This window comes from Mauremys reevesii, linkage group 1 (genome assembly GCF_016161935.1).
Source record: "Mauremys reevesii isolate NIE-2019 linkage group 1, ASM1616193v1, whole genome shotgun sequence".
Taxonomy (NCBI): Eukaryota; Metazoa; Chordata; order Testudines; family Geoemydidae; genus Mauremys; species Mauremys reevesii.
In genome coordinates this window covers 206,492,930-206,514,406 of record NC_052623.1, presented here as the reverse complement: position 1 = coordinate 206,514,406, position 21,477 = coordinate 206,492,930, and the positions used below count along the sequence as shown (strand labels likewise).

Sequence of the window (21,477 nt, the reverse complement as noted above, 5' to 3'; positions counted from 1 at the left end):
GCCTTGGCAGATAAAGCTAAACATGGGGGTAGCAGTGAACATCCTACACAAGTGAAGTTAAGAGGCATTAGGGTAGCAAGGATGGCCTCATGGTTAAAGCTTAGCCCTGGAAGTTAGGAGACTTGGGTTTTAGTCCTGGCTTGGCTACTGATCTGCAGTTTGATGCTGGGGAAGTCACCTAGGGCCAGATTTTGGGAAAAGGACTTTGGTGCTGCGATGCTGAGTGTCATGGCACCAGACCTGGAGGAACCTAGACAATCACACTGTAATCCACAAAGCTGAGTTAGGTGCATTAGGTCCTTATACAGTGGTGGGAGAGCCTAAAAATACAATCCACAAAATCCAACATGCTACATGGGAGCTGCCTAAGCTAGCCAATGGGAGATGTCGACTAGAAGAGTTTGTCTTAGGTCCCACCCCTCTCCAGGGGATAGGTACATATGTTCAGGTTGCAGGAGCACCTCTCTCTGCTATCGATCCCTGAATAGGAACCAACTGCCTGCAGTCAGGTGGCTTAAGCACCTAAACTGTTCTTGCAGGAATGAGTTAGGTGCCTGCCTTGCTCCACACAAAACGGCCAGTGGTGGTGCTGGTGCCCACCTCATAACTTGTATCTCAGTGGGTGGAGCACACAACTGGGGTGTGGGGGACCCAGGGTTAATTCCCCCCTCTCTTCCAGAGGGGGAGAAAGGATTTGCACAAGGGTCTCCCACCTCTCAGAGCTCTGGGATATTCAGAAGTAGAGCTCCCTCAGTCTCTCCTGTTGAAGCTGTTTCCCTGTGGATAATTAATGAAAGAGCAACTGGTGGGTGGGTGCCTCAGTCGCCAGGCTACAGAGTCATTCTCTCTCACACTCCCTGGCCCAGTGACTGTTTAAGCCTCTGACCATATTTATGGGATTGAGGCCTTCATGTGATTTCAGCAGCTGAATGCCTATCTTCCTTCAGTTCATGAATTGTTCTGATGGAGGCAACAGTGTGCATGTCCCAGGATCTAAAACTTAGGCACCCAGGGAATTTTAACAGTGCAAAGTTAGTTTAGGTGCCTGCAGGGTTAAACAGCAGTTAAGCGGGAGTTTCATGAATCACAGTAGTGCCACGCACAGGGAGTTAAGTGTCAAACTCTGGAGTTTAGGTGCCTATGTCGCATTGTGGATTACACCCGTGGTACCTAAAGATGCAGCTAGGAACAGAGGGATTTTCAAAAGCACCTAAGTGCCGTAGGCATCTAACTCCCATTGTCTTCAATGTCAGCATTCACCTACACAGGTACTTTTGAAAATCCCATTAGGTGCCCATCTTCAGCTCTAGCCACTGAATTAGGCAAATCTGGCCCTTAGCCTCTCTGTGGTAATAATCCTGATTTATTGCACCACTGGATAGGAAGGGCGACTTTCATGAACGTGAGTGCAGCGTTTTGAGATGCTCGGGTGGAAGGCATTAGAGATGGGCAGAAGGTCACCAATAGTGTGATGTGTTATCAGCCCTCAGTCTCAGCGCCTCCCTCAGATGGTTGCTTTCTGCTCCTGTCACCAGGATTGCAGTCTGAGGTGGCACCATTCGTTGACATTGCATGCCTCGAAGCCACCTGATCCACTGCCCACATTGCTAAATGCAAATGACCCCAGAGTGATGCCTCTCCCTGGCCCTCTTTCTTAGCGAAGAGGCAGATTTTAAAACAAAAACAATCCCAGCTGTAAACTTGCCTCAGGGGAAATGTGCATCTGGACAGAAGAACCAGCTTGGACTTGGGCGAGTGAAGCCTCACTGGCCTCTCTTAGCTGGAAGTCAGTTACACAGGCCGGAGTCTTTGGGCTACACCCTGCAGGCAAATGTTAGTCAGGCTCCTAGTTTGACCAGCACCATGGTATCACCACACAGCATGGCATTCCTACTGCCCAGAACTGACCCCAGAACAACTCAGAAAGCTTCTGTGGGCATGTTTGCTAGAGGGGAGTGCTGTATACGGGTGGAGTCACATAGCTGTGGACGGCCGCCTTCGCAAAATCTGAATGAACCGCATTCAAGTGTAGGAACTTGGAAAATGTCTGACCCTTCCTAAGAGGCTGTTTGAAAACCTACTGTCAAATATCTGTCTTATCATTCGGCAACAATCTTCATCCTCTGTCGTTCTCTCTTCAGTGCAACATTTGTGTGACTAGTGCTGAGGAGAAGTGCTGGCCTCTTTGAATTCCCACAGACAGGGGGTGGAGAAATGAGAGGTAGTGGTGTAACAGCCTCAGAGATTTTACTCCTTTTATATGGCCACAGAACAGGCACAACCTGGGTAGCTTGAGGGCAAGCGTCCACCCTCTGCTCCATCCATGTGTGTGTCAGCCCCATAGGCGTGGGAACTAGGGGGTGCGGGGAGTGCTGCAGAACCCCCTGTTTTTTGTGCGGGGTCCCAGCCCCGCACCCCAGGGTCCCGGCTGCCACTGGACCCACACTTGGGGCTCCGTTCCCATACCTGAGCTGTCGGGGTGCCTCCATTCCCTACCACTATACTATCAAGGAACCTGTGCAAGTTACATGTGTCACAGTTCAGCCTCTTGCGTATTTTGTTTCCCCTCAGAGTTAGCAAGATATGCTTGCCATCGGGTATTGGAAATGCTTGTGGGAAGCTCTGCTATTGTGGGCAAGTAAGAAATACTATGAGAATAGTGGCTTCTCTTGCAAGGCAAATCTGAACAAACCTGGCCAGTGATCTCCTCACTGCCAAACTTTCTCCTACTGCCCTGCCGTGGGTCATTCAGGTTGACTGAGTGGGTGGCACAAAGAATGTGCCGAGAACTACCCTGTGCAATGTTGTGGCGGGGAACTGGGAGAGGTGGGCACTAGTGCATAGAGGTTTCCTGTTAAATTCGGAGATAGTGGAACCTACAAGATGACTTATACAGGGTCTAGATGGAGGGGCCTTGACTGTCCTTTCACTATTTGTTGTGCTTTAAGAGCTTTATTTGCCACGTATATGGAAAGTGGAAGTGTCTTACAGCTATAAACCTGCTCCCGCTGACATGCAAGTTGTCTGGTGATTTTGGAAAGAGGACTTTTCCTCTCAAAAGCTGAAGTGGCAGCTCAGTCCTGGACCTGCATGTGGGGCCCCGGCTGCAGGACCCACACCCAGGACTCTGTTCCTGGCCCTGCACCAAGGGTACTGGCTGCCGCCGGCCCTGCACTCAGGCCTCTGTTCTTGGCCCTGTATGCAGGGTCCCAGCTGCAAGACCTGCACCTGGAGCTCTACTCCCGCCCCCAGCGGTGGTCTCAACCTCAGCCCCCTTACCCCTGTCTGCGTCCTCCCCATCCTGGAGCCAGCTCTGGGGAGGTGGGGAGCCACAGACAGGGGTAAAAGGAGGTGTGAGGTAAAATGTTTGGGGACCACTGGCTTTTAGCACCCCCCTGTAAAACTTGTTCCATCGCCGCTGCTCAGCCCTGCCCTGGAGGGGACCCCTGCGAGGAAAGAGAGGGGAGTTCAGTCTCATCAGTACATGCCCCCTGTCTGTCTCTTGCCTATGGTCAGTGCTCAAGAGTTGAGATGGATATCTGTACAGAGCCAGTGCCTCAGCTAAAGCTGGGTTTGACTGTGATGGCTCCTCTACCATCTGTAAAATAATTAAATCACTGTAATGTAGCTGCAAGGGCTGTCAATCCGTCCTCCCGCCTGCAGCCCCTGCTGCTATGGGCAGCTGGGACTAGGGCCATGACGGGTGGTGAGCCAATACTGTCACTCCTCTCTGTACCATACCCACCTGCCCTCCACCCTCCCATGACTTTCTCACCTGTTGTGTGGCATTATAAGGACACACAGCAATTGTCATGGGGGGTGGGAGGGTGTGACAGTGACATCCCTGCAGGCTTTCTCTATCATTGGTGTAGCACACATGCACACACTCATGGCATATATAGCTGCATGAGGGGGACATCTAATTTTCTACAAACCCTTTCCGTCAGGGCGGTGTGCAGGAGCGGGTGGAACATAACACTGAGGGCACAAAAATTGGGGGATGGAGGAGGTAGATCACATGACGCAGCAGCTGTTTTCTGCACAACAAACCCAATTCTCATTTCTGACCTCTCACAACCCCCAAGCTGGCAGGGGGCTGGGAATATTGAGTCTGTTGTATACTCAGTCATTTGCGGGGTGGGGGATGTGAAGGAGAGCTCAACAATCTTCATCTCTATCTGCCTGCAAGGGAGTGGACTCAGCCCTATGGTGCCTCCTGCTGGTCATACGTGGGAATTAGCTCTTCCATTGTCCTGGAGCACCCCCTACAGGCTGGTGATCCAGCTTACCTCACTCTGGCCCCCATGTCCCTCCCAGGACCCCGGTGCCCCTTTCTCCAGGTTGCTGCTCCCCTGGCAGTACCCCCACACTCTGGGTCTCCCCACCCAGGGGAACCCCCACCCACTATCCCTCAATCTTGGCTACTGCCAGTCATTATTTAGCCCCCATTCACTGGGGCAGACTGCAGTGTATCAGCCACTCATCACAGGCAAAGGGGTTTGGATCTGCTGCCTCTGCCTACCCATGGGCTGCCCCTTTGCAAACCCAGTACCCAGTTGGCCTTACCCTAGGCCTGCAGCCTGTGGGGTTTCCAGGCCAGAGCTCCCCAGCTCCTCTTGCCTTCCCCCAGCCCTGCTCCACCTTAGGCACCCAGGTATGTTCCCTAGCAGCCAGGCCCTTCTCCCTCTAAAGGCAGAGAGAGTAGTTGCTCCTGGCTTCCCTGGCCTTTATAGGGCCAGCTGGGTCTGTTTAGGGCGTGGCCACAGCTGAGGCTGTTTTCCCCCAATCAGCCCAGCTTTCCCCTGCCACAGCTCTCTTGAAGGGCTGTTTTAAGCCCTTCTGGGCAGGAGAGGGTGACCACTCCGCTACACTACCCTATACCATTGACAGGATCAAAGGGAAGCTGGAGGTCAGGATGCAAGCCCTAGAGGCCCTCAGAATGCCCCTTTGCATATGAAAAGTCCTTATGAAGAGAGAGAGCGAGCAGGGCCCAGGCAACTCATACCTCCTCACAACTCCTTTGGGTTGCCCTGATCATTTCGTATTTGTAAAGCACTTTAGTAATGTGACTGATGTAATAAGTGGTGTCGATGCTGATGATGTGTGACTGTTGTCAGGCCTGGAGCATGTTGCAGAATCCCATGGAATGCCGGAAAAAGGTAGGAGCCAAAGTGGAGTCTGAGCTGATACCCCAATCTCTGTTCTCCCCCTCAACAGATGTTATGTAGAAGACCGAAGCTCCAAAGTGGCCTGGTTAAACCGTTCTGGCATCATTTTTGCTGGACAGGATAAGTGGTCCCTGGACCCTCGGGTAGAACTGGAAAAACGAACCCCTCTGGAATACAGCCTCCGGATCCAGAAAGTGGATGTCTATGATGAGGGGTCCTATACATGCTCAGTGCAGACACAGCATCACCCCAGGACTTCCCAGGTTTATTTGATTGTGCAAGGTAAGAAACAAGAACTGGGAGTGGGCAAAGAGTGGAGGTGCGGGTCATTTCTTTCTGGGGAATCTGTGTTGTAAATAACTGGAGGAGAGTGTACAGACACCACTGACCCAGTAAACTGTGGAACAAGCAATATAGGCTGTGTGTGGGCAATTCCTTTAGTTCACACCACATCTCTAGTGTCATCTTCCACTGTGATACACGTGACCTAACACTGCCTTGCTTACAAAGGTTTGACACAGCAGAGAATGCTGACGACACTAGAGCTGTTCCACTGCACTCTAGGGCTGGCCCCGGCTGTACTGACACCGAGGCAAATACATTTGTTTTTATACCACTCGCCATAGAGACAACATACTAGCTGCCTCATCTCTTCTTCGCCTCTTTCCACAGGTCATCTTCCTCACTTTGCCTTCCCCATGTCACCTTTCATCTCTTGTCCCTCACTCTCTCCTGCCTTCCCCTTTCCATTCCACTCTGCACAAGGGTGGAGAATTTGTGTTTTGATCAATACCTTGTACTTTGGGGATTGACCCTCAGAGGGTTGTGGCTAGATGTCTCCTCCTGATAGTGGACACACCTTCCAGAGTCACGGCCCCCATGAAACATGGTGTCTGATGTGACTGCCAATCCACTTGAAGGCCACCTCTTCTCACTTCTGGAAGCTGAGAAACAGTCTACTAATTCTCCATGTAAGGGTCACAAAGAACTATAACCCTGGCTTCCCAAATTGGTATTACACATACATATAAATTCTCTTAAATATATATACGGTTGGGCAAGACTTAATTACATACTACAGACATGTTCAGATTTTGTATTATCATTCAGACAGCAGTTGGTTATTTCTTCAAATTTACTAGTAACCCAAAAGGCTGTGGATTTTATTTTGAGATTCAAAACAAGAAGTTTCTGAAAAGCTCCAGCCTCTCTTTCTGTGGTGGCACTTGGCAGATGCAGTGCTAATGAGGACATAGAACACGTACATGCAGTGTGTGGTTTGTATGTGTATTCATAGGTGATATTCTACAGGTGAATTGTGTGAGTCAAATAGTTTGTGACATGTGCAGGCACAAACACACAGAGTCTCTCACACACACACACACGGTTTCAAGACTTTTGTAACTGTTTATTGGAAGACAGTGTGTACAAAGTGCAAGTTGCAAATCCAAGATGTAGCCTGGATCATCACTCTCTGTAACTGCTGGGGTAGGGCAAAACTAACCAGCTGTAGGGTTTTTTATTATTATGATTGCTGGTGAAATCAAATAACAAGCAATTTCCATTTACCTATCAAGAAAAAATACAGGTACAAATGAATTTTAGAACATGTATTTTTTAATTTTGATCAGAGATGGGTGCATAAAACAAAGTTGAGATCCAGAACCCTGTTTCCCCGTGAGTTTGTCTGTGCTCAGTTCTAATGCCACCTAAATGCATGATTCAGGCCTGGTACAAGTTGACAATGCAGCCATGCATGGTTATTATTGGCAACTCTTGCAGTTTGATCACAAGTCTCATGATGTGTGTCACATACTGTGGTGCAATTGAGACCATTGAGGCATTGTGTCACCACCAGCTGTGTAACCCTGGGTTCCTTAAATGCTCTGCTGTTGTGGCTCACAACCCGGACATCAATAGCCAGCAGACAAGCATGCCGTATCCTGAGTGTCTGTGTGCTAGCAGCTTTGGTTCAGCATTCTGATTCCAGCAGCCGGCTTGTTACACCCCAGCCACACTCTGGCCTCCACCAGCCTGAGTTACACCTGCAAGATGACCTCAACAATCCCCAGTCCTGAATTTTCCCAGAACCATGTGCTCTGCAATGGACCATCTAGGGGAATAATAGGGTTCATTTGCTCCTCTGCTGACCCAAGCTGCAGCAGTGTGTCGTGGAGAGAGAGGCAGCTTCTCAGTTAGACAGATCCCAAGTCATTTAGAGTTTCATAAGTTAGAACCAACGCCACTCAGTCAGCCAGCACTGATTCCACAGCATCCGACACATTCCTTAAACAGCCAGCACAGATCCCAGCATGACAGAGTGCTTAATCAGATGCCTGCCATACTGGCTTTTGTTTCCAGATTGACCTAACGTGTAGCCTCGTATAGAACATACTACAATAGTCTACTATTGGGGTGACAAAGGGACAAGAGTAGAGAGGTCTGTATCTCTGAGAAAGGGTCATGACCTGCTGGCCAGATAGAGATGCAAGGTGGGGGAGGGGGAGCTCTTCTAGGCACTGCTGCCATGCAAATATCTTTTAGCACCTGGAACTTTTGACACCTCCACCACCCGATCTGCCAACTCTGCTGACAAACAGTAGGCGCACACTGACGATCAGATGGGCTGATATAATCCTTGCCATGTCCTCTATCTGCTTCCTCCAGCCTACCCATATTGTCTCTAGCTCATCTGATCTGAGCCTCAACAACTCTGTCTCATCCAGGCCCAGTGGAATGCATCAAACATAATGGAGAAAGAGAAGTGTGTGTCATCAGCCTATTCGAAACACTTTACACTGTCTCAGATCAGCTGCACTTTGTATCTGTTGTTTAAGACATTTCTGTTGACATGGAAGGCACATCATAAAGAGAAGTTACCTCTTAGAGACAGTATGTAGTGTCTTGTAGCCATGTCAGTCCCAGGATATTAGCGAGATAAGGTGAGTGAGGTAATATCTTTTATTGGATCAATTTCTCTCTCATCAAGAGAAGTTGGTCCAATAAAAGATATTACCCCAACCACCTTGTCTCAGAGATAATGACTGCACAGTTCAGAATGTCATCTTGGATTGTTGCTCTTTTAGGGCTACATTCTACAATCCTCACTCTGTCATTATGTTGATGGAGACATTTCCATAATCCTTATTTGTTGCACCAGGCTTGCATACACACAGACATTACATTCATTAGCAGGAATCAAACTTAAGACCTTCAGCCCTAAAAATGCAAGCAACTGTGACTTGAGGTACATAAGAACATACATACAATCCAATACATCTGTTAGTCTATAAGGTGCCATAGGACTCTTTGTTACTTTTTATAAGAACATATGTACCTCATGTTCATACTGGGTCAGACCAATGTCCATCTATCCCAGTATCTTGTCTTCTGACAGTGGCCCATGCCAGGTACTTCAAAGAGAATGAACAAAACAGGCAATTATTGAGTGATCCATTCCATTGTCCATACCCAGCATCTGGAAAACAGAAGTTACAGACACTCAGAGCATGGTGTTGTATCCCTGACCATCCTGGCTAATAGCCATTGATGGACCTATCCTCCATAAACTTATCTAGTTCTTTTATGCACCCTGTTTTAATTTTGGTCTTCACAACCTCCCCTGGCAACACGTTCCACAGGTTGACTGTGCGTTGTGTGAAGAAATGCCCCCTTTTGTTTGTTTTAAACCTGTTGTCTATTAATTTCATTGGTTGAACCTAAGTTCTTGTGTTATATGAAGGAATAAATAACATTTCCTTATTTACTTTCTCCACGTCATTCAAGATTTTATAGACCTCTTATCATATCTCCTCTTAGCCCACTTTTCCAGTGTGTGTGGATATAAATATATTTTGCTATGGGATGATCAGAACTGCATGCAATATTCAAGGGCATACACTGGATTTATATAGTGGCATTACGATATTTTCTGTTTTATTATCTATCCCTTTCCTAATGGTTCAAAACATTCTGTTAACATTTTTGACTGCCACTGTACATTGAGCCTATGTTTTCAGAGAACTATCCATGATGACTCCAAGATCTTTCTTGAATGGTAAGAGCTAATTTAGCCCCCATCATTTTGTGTATATATAGTTGGGATTATATTTTCCAGTGTGCATTACTTTGCATTTATCAACACTGAATTTCAACTGCCATTTTGTTGCCCAGTCACCTAGTTTTATGATAGTCCTTTGTAATTCTTCGCAGACTGGTTTGGACTTAACTATCTTGAGCAGTTTAGTATCATCTGCAAACACTGTTTATCCCTTTTACCAGATAATTTATGAATATGTGGAACAGCACTGGTCCCAGTACAGATCCTTGGAGGCACTGCTATTTACCTCTCTCCATTCTGAAAACTGATCATTTATTCCCACTCTTTGTTTTCTCTTCTGTGATCCATGAGAGAACCTTCCCTCTTATTCCATAACATCTTACTTTGCATAAGAGCCTTTGATGAAGGACCTTGTCAAAAGTTTTCTGAAAGTCCAAGTACAGTATATCCACTGGATTACCCTTGCCCACATATTTGTTGATTCCCCCACAAAGAATTCTACTAGATTAGTGAGGCATGATTTTCCTTTACAAAAGCTGTGTTGACTCTTCCCCAACAAATCATGTTCATCTATGTGTCTGATTCTGTTCTTTACTGTAGTTTCAACCAATTTGCCTAGTACTGAAGTTAGGCTCTATGAGTCTGTAATTGCTGGGATTGCCTCTGGAGCCTTTAAGAAAAATTGGCATCACATTAGCCATCCTCCTCATTTGGTACAGAAGCTGATGTAAATTATAGATTACATACCACAGTTAATATTTCTGCAATTTCATATCTGAGTTCCTTCAGAACTCTTAGTGGATACCAGCTGGTCCTTGTGATTTATTACTGTATAATGTATTTAATTCATTACTGTTTAATAATTCCTTCAGCTCTGAGTAGATAGCTGATTGTTGTAATTGTTGGCACCAGCCTTTAGAGAGAGACATGATCACAAACAGAGAACACATAGCGACTGCAGGCCAAATCCTACAGTTCTTATTCACAAAAACTCTGGCTTTAGTGTGTGAAAGATGAACTTTTTTGCCATTATGTATTGCTTAGACCTTATGGAACTTTTTGCCTTTAGAATCCAGAGTTGACCCTTCATTGTTTCAGGGTGGAATGAAGATGTATTTGTTTTCACTGGATTTTAACCAGTTTAAATTTATTAATAGTTTTACTTGTTGGATTAGCTGTGTCCCCGTTAAATTAAGTGTGTTTGTGCGGGTGAATGGTGCAGCACTGAAAGCACTGGAGAGTGAAACCCTTTATTTATCCACAGAACACACAGTGGCAGGTATGGCCACCCCATGTGTACACATTGCTCTGTCAATGGACCTCAACCTTGACCCAGAGGGACCTGCCTCTTGGGGTGAAAGTAGAATTCTGCTGAGTCTAGTGATAGGAGGGCATTTAGGGCCAATTGTGATGGTGATTTATGTGCTGTGAAAACTTCACCAAGTGGAACTGGACTGAGATCTGTTAACTCTATTTACACATGATCTTCCAAACTGCCATCAGATAGTACCAACATCTGAGTGCTACTGACTTCGGGCTCAAACTAGTGTCCTGGAGTCTGGTTCCATTTCATATCTGGACCCTTTTTGCACTTTTCTCTTTAATCTTATTGTAAAGATCCTTGAGCTGCTCCTTTGAATAGGAGCTGTGAAAGTTCAAATATTTGTTGCTGTAAGAGAGGGGTAGGGATAGCTCAGTGGTTTGAGCATTGGCCTGCTAAACCCAGGGTTGTGAATTCAATCCTTGAGGGAGCCATTTGGGGATTGATCCTGCTTTGAGCAGAGGGTTGGACTAGATGATCTCCTGAGGTCCCTTCCAACCCTAATGATCTATGATTCTATGACCCCATGAAGATATAAAGCTTGATTGGTCTGTGATGTCATCAGTACCTTCAATATGGGAATTCTGACCTCAGTTTACTTGTCATCCCTGACTGAGTGCATTGCAGGGCAGGGGGATGGTGATGGCAGAGCAGTTTGAAGTGGCTTAATGGCCCATTTTCTTCACTAACCAAATAATAAGGATTCATGATCACTGGCACCACCTTCTAGGACAGCCATCTACTCCCAATTTTGTGGGCTCAGACTTTGCTCTTGATTTTGGAGGGAGTTTTCTGAGCATTAAAACTCAGGGAAACTCTTAATCAGAGAGTCTGCATTAGGTAAGAACTAGCACAAATAATTCTTTCTTGACACAGACTCCAGAGGGATAGTGACAAAGGATTTGGTGATAGATGCAAAGAGTGAAGATACGAGAGAGAAATGATCATTTTACAAGGGGGTCTGGGAAGAGGCAGGATCAGCATACTGGGAGGGATGGGAATGCACAGAATTAATTTGCACTGGGACTGAGCTAGGGACACAGGATCAGTATGAAGGGGAAGGAATAGAACTGAAAAGGAGGAGGATCATCCCAGGCTCGAGAGCACAGGGTTTTTGCTACACAGTTCTTGGTGTTTCACTAGACTGTAAGTTTCTACTGGCAAATTAGTCTAGAATTCCAACCACACTGTAGTAGTGGGGGTAGTCTTCCTAGTTTTTGCTTTGTGGGTTTGTTTTTGCCTAGAGCTCATAAATGGCAGGAAGTTGCACCTGGTATTTCACAACTTGCCAGGGACCTTCCCTGGAACTCCACATATAACATTTGTATTGCCTCCCCACAGCACCCTACTGCCTCCCCACTTTTGTTTGCCTAACTATGGGCTTGGCTGACTGCATTGGCTGGTCTATTACCAAGCAATGTAGGTTTAGGGTCTGTGATGTATGTCGGATCATGGCATTTCTTGGCAAGCAGATCACCACAGGGCGTTTTCTTGGAGATATTTCAGTGCTCCTTTTACAGATGCAGGCTGACAGAAATATGACATTGAGGTCCTGGTCAATGACTACAGCTCCTAGGTGCTGCAATAATACAAATAATAATAATGATTTAGGCCTCTTTTAAAATGGTTGCTCTATTTTTGGAAAAATTCACATAAAACATGTGAAACATTTCCCAAGGATCTTTGAGTGTTATTAGCCAGATCCTAAGCTGCTGTAAATCAGCATGACTCCACCGATTTCAATAGAGAGTCCAGTTCACAGTCAGTGGTTACAATTCTAGATCTGAACCCCACAACTACTGATCATCAATTAATGACTGTCTCATATTGTTTCCTGTTTCTCTCCCATCTGTCTCCCTGTCTCCACCTGTTGTCTTTTGTCTTGTATCTGGGGAGGGACTGTCTTTCTGTCCTGTGTTTGTACAGCACATTGTGCAACAGAGTTCTGGTCCCTGACTGAGGCTCCTACGCACTACCATCATAGACCTATTAAATAACAATGAGGCCAAAGTCTGCTCCGGTTTTCACAGGTTGAAATATCAGTGACAGTATGGGCACAGCAAAACTAAACACACCTGTTGCATACAGTGAGACCTGGGTTCTTGGTACAGTTATGCTTTTCAAGGAATACACTCCTCTTCACTTCCCAAATTAATCTTTTATGCAGCATTCCTTTGTGCTATTCAACAGATGCAGGCTCCCAGCCCCGTCACCAAGAGGTTGCTGCCTGTCAATGGTAGGGGTGCGATTCTTGTGCCCTTTAGGATCCTTCGGGGATAAATGCTTGTATAAATGCAAATGATTATTGTAATCACTATTAGTAGCTTGTCTATGATGAACCAGCAGCTCGAAAACCTGGAAATGAACAATAAAAAACCCCAAACCTTTTGAAGGGATCATTTCTATTTCAAAATAATGAGAAAAGATACATAACATGCTCCCCTAGAAACCTGTGAATCAACCGCGTTTTCTCTAGCAATGCAGATGAATACTAAAGCTAATCACATCCGAATCTTTAGGTGTCATATCAACCTTTCCACATCCTTATCTGGCTTTCAGTTTTCTTCCTTTTATTTAAAGAAAATACTGTTGGGTCAAATTTGGCCAAGTTTCAGTTTTGTTCTAATAAGATTTTAATAAATCCAAATGAAGTGTTTCTACATTTTGTGTGTGTGTGTGTATGTATGTGTATATATATATATGTATGTATGTGTATATATATATATGTATGTATATACACACACATATAAAAACACATCAATATAGATATATTCCACTGATGCCTGAGGACTCAATCCTACAAACCCTCCATGCAGAAGACTCATGTCGGTGTCGCTTGTAGTTCCAAGCCCATAGGGCCCACTGGATCAGGGCCAATGTTTCTGGCCTGCAGTGGTGCTGTCTATGTACATTGTAGTCTTCTGCTAGAGTGACAACCTGGGGTGAAATCCTGGCCACACTGAAGTCAATGGGAGTTTTGCCATTGACTTCAGTAGAGACAAGATTTCACTTCTAAAACTAAAAGCAGCTAGAAACTGACTGCAAAGTAAACCAAAACCATCGGCTGTTCTTACCATCACAGCCAAAAAACCACCCCTTTCAATTCCAACCCCATAAATATAAACAAGTATATTTTAGTTTTAAAATTAGGCTTTTGTAGGTGACAAATCTGAGGAACTGTCACAGATTGAAGTGTCAGTAGAGGAGGTTTTGGAATTAATTGATAAACTCAACATTAACAAGTCACCGGGACCAGATGGCATTCACCCAAGAGTTCTGAAAGAACTCAAATGTGAACTATTAACTAAGGTTTGTAACCTGTCCTTTAAATCCCAATGACTGGAAGTTAGCTAATGAAAGGGCTGTAAATTAGTTGAAACAATAGTAAAGAATAAAATTGTCAGACACATAGAAAAACATAAACTCTTGAGCAATAGTCAACATGGTTTCTGTAAGAAATCGTGTCTTACTAATCTATTAGAGTTCTTTGAAAACAAACATGTGGACAAGGGGATCCAGTGGACATAGTGTACTTAGATTTCAGAAAGCCTTTGACAAGGTCCTCACCAAAGGCTCTTACGTAAATTAAGCTGTCATGGGATAAAAGGAAAGGTCCTTTCATGGATTGAGAACTGGTTAAAGGACAGGGACAAAGGGTAGGAATTAATGGTAAATTCTCAGAATGGAGAGGGGTAACTAGTGGTGTTCCCCAGGGTCAGTCCTAGGACCAATCCTATTCAATTTATTCATAAATGATCTGGAGAAAGGGTAAACAGTGAGGTGGCAAAGTTTGCAGATGATACTAAACTACTCAAGATAGTTAAGACCAAAGCAGATTGTGAAGAACTTCAACAAGATCTCACAAAACTAAGTGATTGGGCAACAAAATGGCAAATGAAATTTAATGTGGATAAATGTAAAGTAATGCACATTGGAAAAATAACCCCAACTATACATACAACATGATAGTCAGGAAAAGATCTTGGAGTTATCGTGGATAGTTCTCTGAAGATGTCCATGCAGTGTGCAGAGGTGGTCAAAAAGCAAACAGGATGTTAGGAATCATTAAAAGGGGATAGAGAATAAGACTGAGAATATATTATTGCCCTTATATAAATCCATAATACTGTGTACAGATGTGGTCTCCTCACCTCAAAAAGATATTCTAGCACTAGAAAAGGTTCAGAAAAGAGCAACTAAAATGATTAGGGGTTTAGAGAAGGTCCCATATGAGGAAAGATTAAAGAGGCTAGGACTCTTCAGTTTGGAAAAGAGAAGACTAAGGGGGGACATGATAGAGGTATATAAAATCATGAGTGATGTTGAGAAAGTGGATAAGGAAAAGTTATTTACTTATTCCCATAATACAAGAACTAAATTAATAGGCAGCAGGTTTAAAACAAATAAGTTCTTCTTCAGAACTCCTTACCTGAGGAGGTTGTGAAGGCTAGGACTATAACAATGTTTGGAATGGATAAATTCATGGTGGCTAAGTCCATAAATGGCTATTAGCCAGGATGGGTAAGAATGGTGTCCCTAGCCTCTGTTCGTCAGAGGATGGAGATGGATGGCAGGAGAGAGATCATTTGATCATTGCCTGTTAGGTTCGGGCACCTGGCATTGGCCACTGTCGGTAGACAGATACTGGGCTAGATGGACCTTTGGTCTGACCCGGTACGGCCTTTCTTATGTTCTTATGTTCTTATGTAAAATTCTTTCCATTTTAATGTTTTGAGGTGGAATTAGGGACAGAAATGAGCTGTTTTGGAAAAAATAGTACTTTTAATCTGGCAATATCTCTTTAAAGGTAGACTGAAGACGGGGAAAAATGGTGTCTGTGTCCTTCTTTTGTGCTGTATGCATGGTGTATGCTGGAACAGAAGAACGGCCATATTGTGACAAATGATCCATCTAGCCCACTATCCTGTCTTCTGACAGTGGCCAAAACCAAATGCTTCAAAAGGAAGGAACAGAACCGGGCAAGTTATCAAGTGATCCATCCTGTCATCCAGTCCCAGCATCTGTCAGTCAGAGGCATAGGGAAACTCAAAGCATGGCCATCTTGGCTAATAGCCACTGATGGACCTATCCTATCAAGTTTGTTTTCTTTTTAATCCAGATTTAGTTTCAATCTTCACAACATCCCCTGACAACACGTTCCACAGGTTGACTGCGCTTTGTGTGAAGAAGTACTTCCTTTTGTTTGTTTTAAAAATGTTGCCTATTAATTTAATTGGGGGGGCCCTTGGTTCTTGTGTTATGGAAGGAGTAAATAACACTTCCTTATTCATTTTCTCCACACCATTCATGATTTTATAGACCTCTATCATATCCCCCCCCTTAGTTGCCTCTTTTCTAAACTGACCAGTCCCAGTCTTCTAAATCTCCCCTCATGTGGAAGCTGTTCCATACCCTAATCATTTTGATGTCCTTCTCTGTACCTTTTCCATTTCATATATTGCAATGGGGTGACCAGAACTGCACAGTATTCAAGGTGTGGGCATACCCTGGATTTAGATAGTGTCATTATGATATTTTTTGTCTTATTATCTATCCCTTTCCTAATGGTGCCTAATATGAGCGGCGTGTATAAGAGGCTAGGGCAGGCTCAGCCTCCCCAAAAAAGCCTGGCCATGTGTGAGGGCAAATGCCATGGATGCAACACAGATCACCTCCCTTTGGAGGCACGCCAGCCTACTGCCTTTGGAGTGCCAGTAGCGAAGCTCCCTAGAAGTGGGGAGGCCACCGGCCCCCAGACTGTGGCCCTGCCCGTGCTCTGCCTCAAGACGCCACCCTCACTCTGCCTCTTCCACTGAGATTTCCTATGCCCGCTGCTCGTGCCTCTCCGCCACAGGCAGGCCCTGGGGGAAGTGACAGACAGGAGTGAGTGGCCAGCGGGCTTGGGAGGCCACGGGGGAAGATGCAGAAAGGAGTGGATGGGTGGGGGGACCTCAGGGGAAGAGGTAGAGAGGAGCAAGCAGCAGGTGGGTGGGGTTGGAGGAAGAGGGGAAAAGGAGCAAGTAGAGGGGGGTCTTGGGGGAGAAGGCACAGCAGGGGCAGGAAGAGGTGGAGCAAGGGCGGGGCCTCAGGGGAGGAGGTAGGACGGGGCCATGACCCAGGCACTGGTGGCCCCTCCTCACTTCTAGGGAGCTTCCAGCACTCATGTGTAGGCTTCCCCAAACGGACGACTCATGCGCCACCTATGGTTCCTAACATTCTGGTCATTTTTTTTGACTGCCACTGCACATTGAGCCGATGCTTTCAGATGACTATCAACAATGACTCCAAGATCTATCTTGAATAGTAACAGCTAATTTAGACCCATCATTTTGTATGTACAATTGGGACTATGCTCTTTGCATTTATCGTCACTGAATTTGAACTGCCATTTTGTTGCCGTCACCTAGTTTTATGTAGCAATTCAGTCTGCTTTGGACTTACCTATCTTGAATAATTTTGTATCACCTGCAAACTTTGCATCCTCACTATTTACCCCTGTTACCAGATAATTTATGAATATGTTGAACAACACTAGTCCCAGTAGAGATCCCTGGAGGACACTGCTATTTACCTCTCTCCATTGTGAAAACTGACTATTTATTCCCACTCTTTGTTTTCTCTTTTGTGATCCATGAGAGGACCTTCCCTCTTATCAGATGACAGCTTACTTTTCATAAGAGCCTTTGATGAGAGACCTTGTGAACGGTTTTTTGACAGTGGAAGTACACTGTATCAAATGGATCACCCTTATCCTCCTGTTTCAGAGTAGCAGCCGTGTTAGTCTGTATCCGCAAAAAGAACAGGAGTACTTGTGGCACCTTAGAGACTAACAAATTTATTTGAGCATAAGCTTTCGTGGGCTACAGCCCACTTCATCGGATGCATGCAGTGGAAAATCCAGTAGGAAGATATATACACAGAGAACATGAAACAATCGGTGTTATCATACACACTCTAACGAGAGTGATCAGTTAAGGTGAGCTATTACCAGCAGGAGAGAAAAAAACAACAACTTTGTGTAGTGGTAATCAAAATGGTTCATCTGCACCAGTTGACAAGAAGTTGTGAGGAACAGTGTGTGGGGGGGAATAAACATGGGGAAATAGTTTTACTTTGTGTAATGACCCATCCACTCCAAGTTTTTATTTAAGCCTAATTTAATGGTGTCTATTTTGCAAATTAATTCCAATTCAGCAGACTCTCATTGGAGTCTGTTTTTGAAGCTTTTTGTTGTAATATTGTGATTTTTAGGTCCGTAATCGAGTGACCAGGGAGACTGAAGTGTTCTCCAACTGGGTTTTTAATGCTATAATTCTTGACATCTGATTTGTGTCCATTTATTCTTTTACGTAGAGAGTGTCCAGTTTGGCCAATGTACATGGCAGAGGGGCATTGCTGGCACATGATGGCATGGACCACTTTGATTACCACTACAAAAAATTGTTGTTTTTTTTTCTCTCCTGCTGGTAATAGCTCACTTTAACTGATCACTCTTGTTAGAGTGTGTATGGTAACACCGATTGTTTCATGTTCTCTGTGTGTGTGTGTGTGTGTGTGTGTGTGTGTGTGTATATATATATATTTTTTTTCTTCCTACTGGATTTTCCACTGCATGCATCCGATGAAGTGGGCTGTAGCCCACGAAAGCTTATGCTCAAATAAATTTGTTAGTCTCTAAGGTGCCACAAGTACTCCTGTTCCTTATCCACATGTTTGCTGACCGCCTCAAAGAATTCTAGTAGATTAGTGAGGCATGATTTCCCTTTACAAAAGTTGTGTTGACTCTTCCCCAACAAATCGTGTTCATCATTTGCAGCCTCCAGGTGTCTCAGCATATGATTCTGAAACAGTTTAGGCACACTGGTCCTAATTGCTTCTCCCACCTGCCTGTCTGTATCCACCAGTTGCCTCTCATTTCAGATTTAGATTGTAAATTCATTGAGGCAGGGACCATATTTTTGTTATGTATGTGTTTTTGCAGAGGCTTCCATAATAATAATATTAGTAGTAGTATATTATTATTAATAATTAATAAAATATACTATTCAATAATAGACTTGGGGGGGTTCTTCTTGGGATACTCTCTTTTTCTTTATCTTATAAGTGGCAGGCGTGCTCACAAATTAGCAGTACTTCTGGACCTACCAGTAGATAAAAGGACATTTAGAGGGAATAATAATTTTTATCATATTTCCTATATAGCTTCTAAAATGTCAGTGGTGAATTGCTGAGGGGAAAACGACCTCCAAAATAACAGAATAATAGCTTAATAAAGTCATAGATTTGCAAGTGAGGATAAAAAAGAACTCACCAAGTGTAGACACAACAAAATAGACAAAAAAGAACAGATACTTAGACAAATGGCTTCCATTTATTGAGTGTTCTGACAGGAAACACTTGCCCAAGACAAAACCAAGGCTTTTGAAGTATGATTTTTTTTTAAATATTAGGTTAAAATGAACATTTCTAATAGAAGATGGGGAAAGAGGCGTAGATTGGAGGCACAAAAGCAGCAGCTGGATTGTACCCAAGGAGAAAACAAAGAAAGAGTCTGCTATTCTGGAAAATGCAAAAACCAGAATTGCCAATAGTATCTATGTGATCAGATTGTCAAAACTCAGATATCAGCAATAAAAGATGAATGGAATGTAACTGTTTTATAAGTTTCATTGAAGTATGAAAAACTGAAAATAAATAGCTCTTTTAATAAAAAAGGCAGGTCAGGAATGTTTGCTGAAGGAATCTGTGGAAGATTTAGACATGGATTATGTGGATTATGTGCTCTCTAAACCCTTAATTGAAGGGCCAGGGCTCCTGAGCCTTTAACACAGGTTTCACTTGCATGGTATTGTTGATATCAAGTCCTACCAGTTCTCCAGCCATCCACGAAATCTTGCAGGAATAAATCAACTTAGACCAAACCTCCGTTTCTAATGTAAAAACACAAGCAAGGGGGAAAAAGAAAAGTCTTTAAAAAAAAACAGCCTTTTTGACATACCATAAAAATGATTTCTGTTTTTTGTAGGTTGCCATTAATATTTAAAGGAGAAAAATTAGGAGGTTAAGAAAGGAGAAGCCCTTTTTCATGATCCAAGAACTGGATTTTGGAGACATTTTTTAGTTTAATTGAAATCATCTTGTAAGTGGTATTCAAGAGAGAGATTGGCCTGTAATGAACAGGGTGATCTGCAGGTTTGCCAGCTTTAGCAGTGCAATGATCTTGGCTTCTCTCCACACGATTTCACCAGTCTCCAGGATGTTGATGAAAAGCTGCATCATTCATTTCCGTGTCAGTGGATCCAGGTTATACAGGAACTTAGGATAGATCTCATCTTTTCCTGCTGCTTTTCCCAGTTTCTTGGCTACATTGATCTCCTTACTTGTGAACTGTCCAGACCATTGGGAAGATGGAGCACATGTGGACATCACTTGCCGAAGTTGATGCTGGATTTGTCTGCAATACTGTTGTTCACTAGCTGTTTTGATGTCTGCAAAAGTTTAGCAGTGATGGCATTGGCTTTCACCTGAGGCTTAGTGTCATGTAGAGGATTTGCAGTCCCTAGGTATCTCAGCACATTTTACTGAATCGATTTGGACCCACTGTGGACACCAACCTACCCAAGGAGCAAGCTGCTTTTCAACTGCACAGAAGTTGCTGCAACTGGGTCCTAGCCCTCACAACAGACACTGAGGCTGCATTCCAACTGAAACTCACAACTAGTACTGCTTTCATCGGTCTGTCAGCAGCATATGACACAGTCTGGAAGGATGGTCTGCTACAGAAACTGACCAAAGGGGTCCCCTGTGTGCAGAATTTCCAGCTGCTGAACACCATGCTTAGTGTCCAAAGGATGTGCATATACCTTGGAGGTCAAACCATAAAGCCACATACGTTAAATAATGGGCTACCATAAGGCTCTGTACTTGCTCTAACACTCTTCAATGTATACACAAGCAATGTGCCTGAAATAATAGAGCAGAAGTTTGTGTATGCTGATGATTTGGCACTCTCAACACAGGCCCGTAGCTTTAAGGACCTTAAAGTGACCCTTACATCTGACCTTAAGATCATAGAGGAGTTGTCCCAAAAAATGGCAGCTGAGACCAAATCCGAGCAAATCAGTAGTCTCTACTTTCCACCTTGACAATAGAATTGCATAAAACACTCACTGTCACGTTTTGTGGTGAAATGGTGCATTATGACTTAAAACCAACGTATCTCAATGTCATTCTTGACCACACACTGACCTTTCATGACCATCTCAAGAAAGAAGCCTCTAAAGTGAAAACTTGCATCAACAGTATTAAAAAGTTAGCAGGAACAAGCTGGGGATCAACTACCTGGGTGACGCGAACATCGGCCTTGGCCCTGTTGTACTCAGGTGCAGAGGGCTGTGCATTGATATGGAAAAGAAGCTGCCATACCCGACTTGTGGCTAGACAGCTGAATCAGACCATGTAAATCATCACAGGAACTTTAAAATCAACACCTCTTTTGTGACTTTCTGTATTAGCAAATATCAAACCTCCAGCTCTCTAGTGAGATATAGCCACTGCACAAGAACTTAAACACAGTGATGACTACCCAGAACTTCCCATGTGGCAGGTTATGGATAACATATCCCAACAATGTCTGAAATTGTGAAAATCACTAGGGACCACACATGACTGTTTCTGGCCACAGAATGGCAAAGAATCTGGACCTCATCTACTGTTCCAAACAAGCACACTCTTACTGACCCAACAAGCTGTCCCCGCCCTGGTTTCTGTGGACCCCACTGAACCATATCTGAAAAAACCATGAAAGATGTGGCCACTTGATACACAAGTAGAAAACTAGAGACTCCCTTTAGTGTGACTGCAGTGAGAACATCCAAACCATCGAATGCATTATGACACACAGTGCCCCAAATATGGGTTCAAAGGTG

At 44.4% G+C, this 21,477-nt stretch overlaps 1 protein-coding gene and 1 long non-coding RNA gene across 8 annotated transcripts in view; both read left to right on the top strand.

Annotated features, from left to right (window-relative positions):
- The window catches only part of LOC120399662 (limbic system associated membrane protein), a 1,355,472-nt gene that overhangs the window by 1,098,531 nt on the left and 235,464 nt on the right, over positions 1-21,477 (top strand). For all 7 annotated transcript variants that reach the window (XM_039528141.1, XM_039528133.1, XM_039528140.1 and 4 more), the window contains one exon: positions 5,218-5,450. In XM_039528141.1, the coding sequence (XP_039384075.1) occupies positions 5,218-5,450 (233 nt within the window). The remainder of the gene's footprint in view (positions 1-5,217; positions 5,451-21,477) is intronic.
- On the top strand, positions 11,190-19,039 carry LOC120399892. The gene is made up of 2 exons (XR_005595397.1): positions 11,190-11,389; positions 19,000-19,039. It is a non-coding gene; the product is annotated as an uncharacterized LOC120399892 (long non-coding RNA).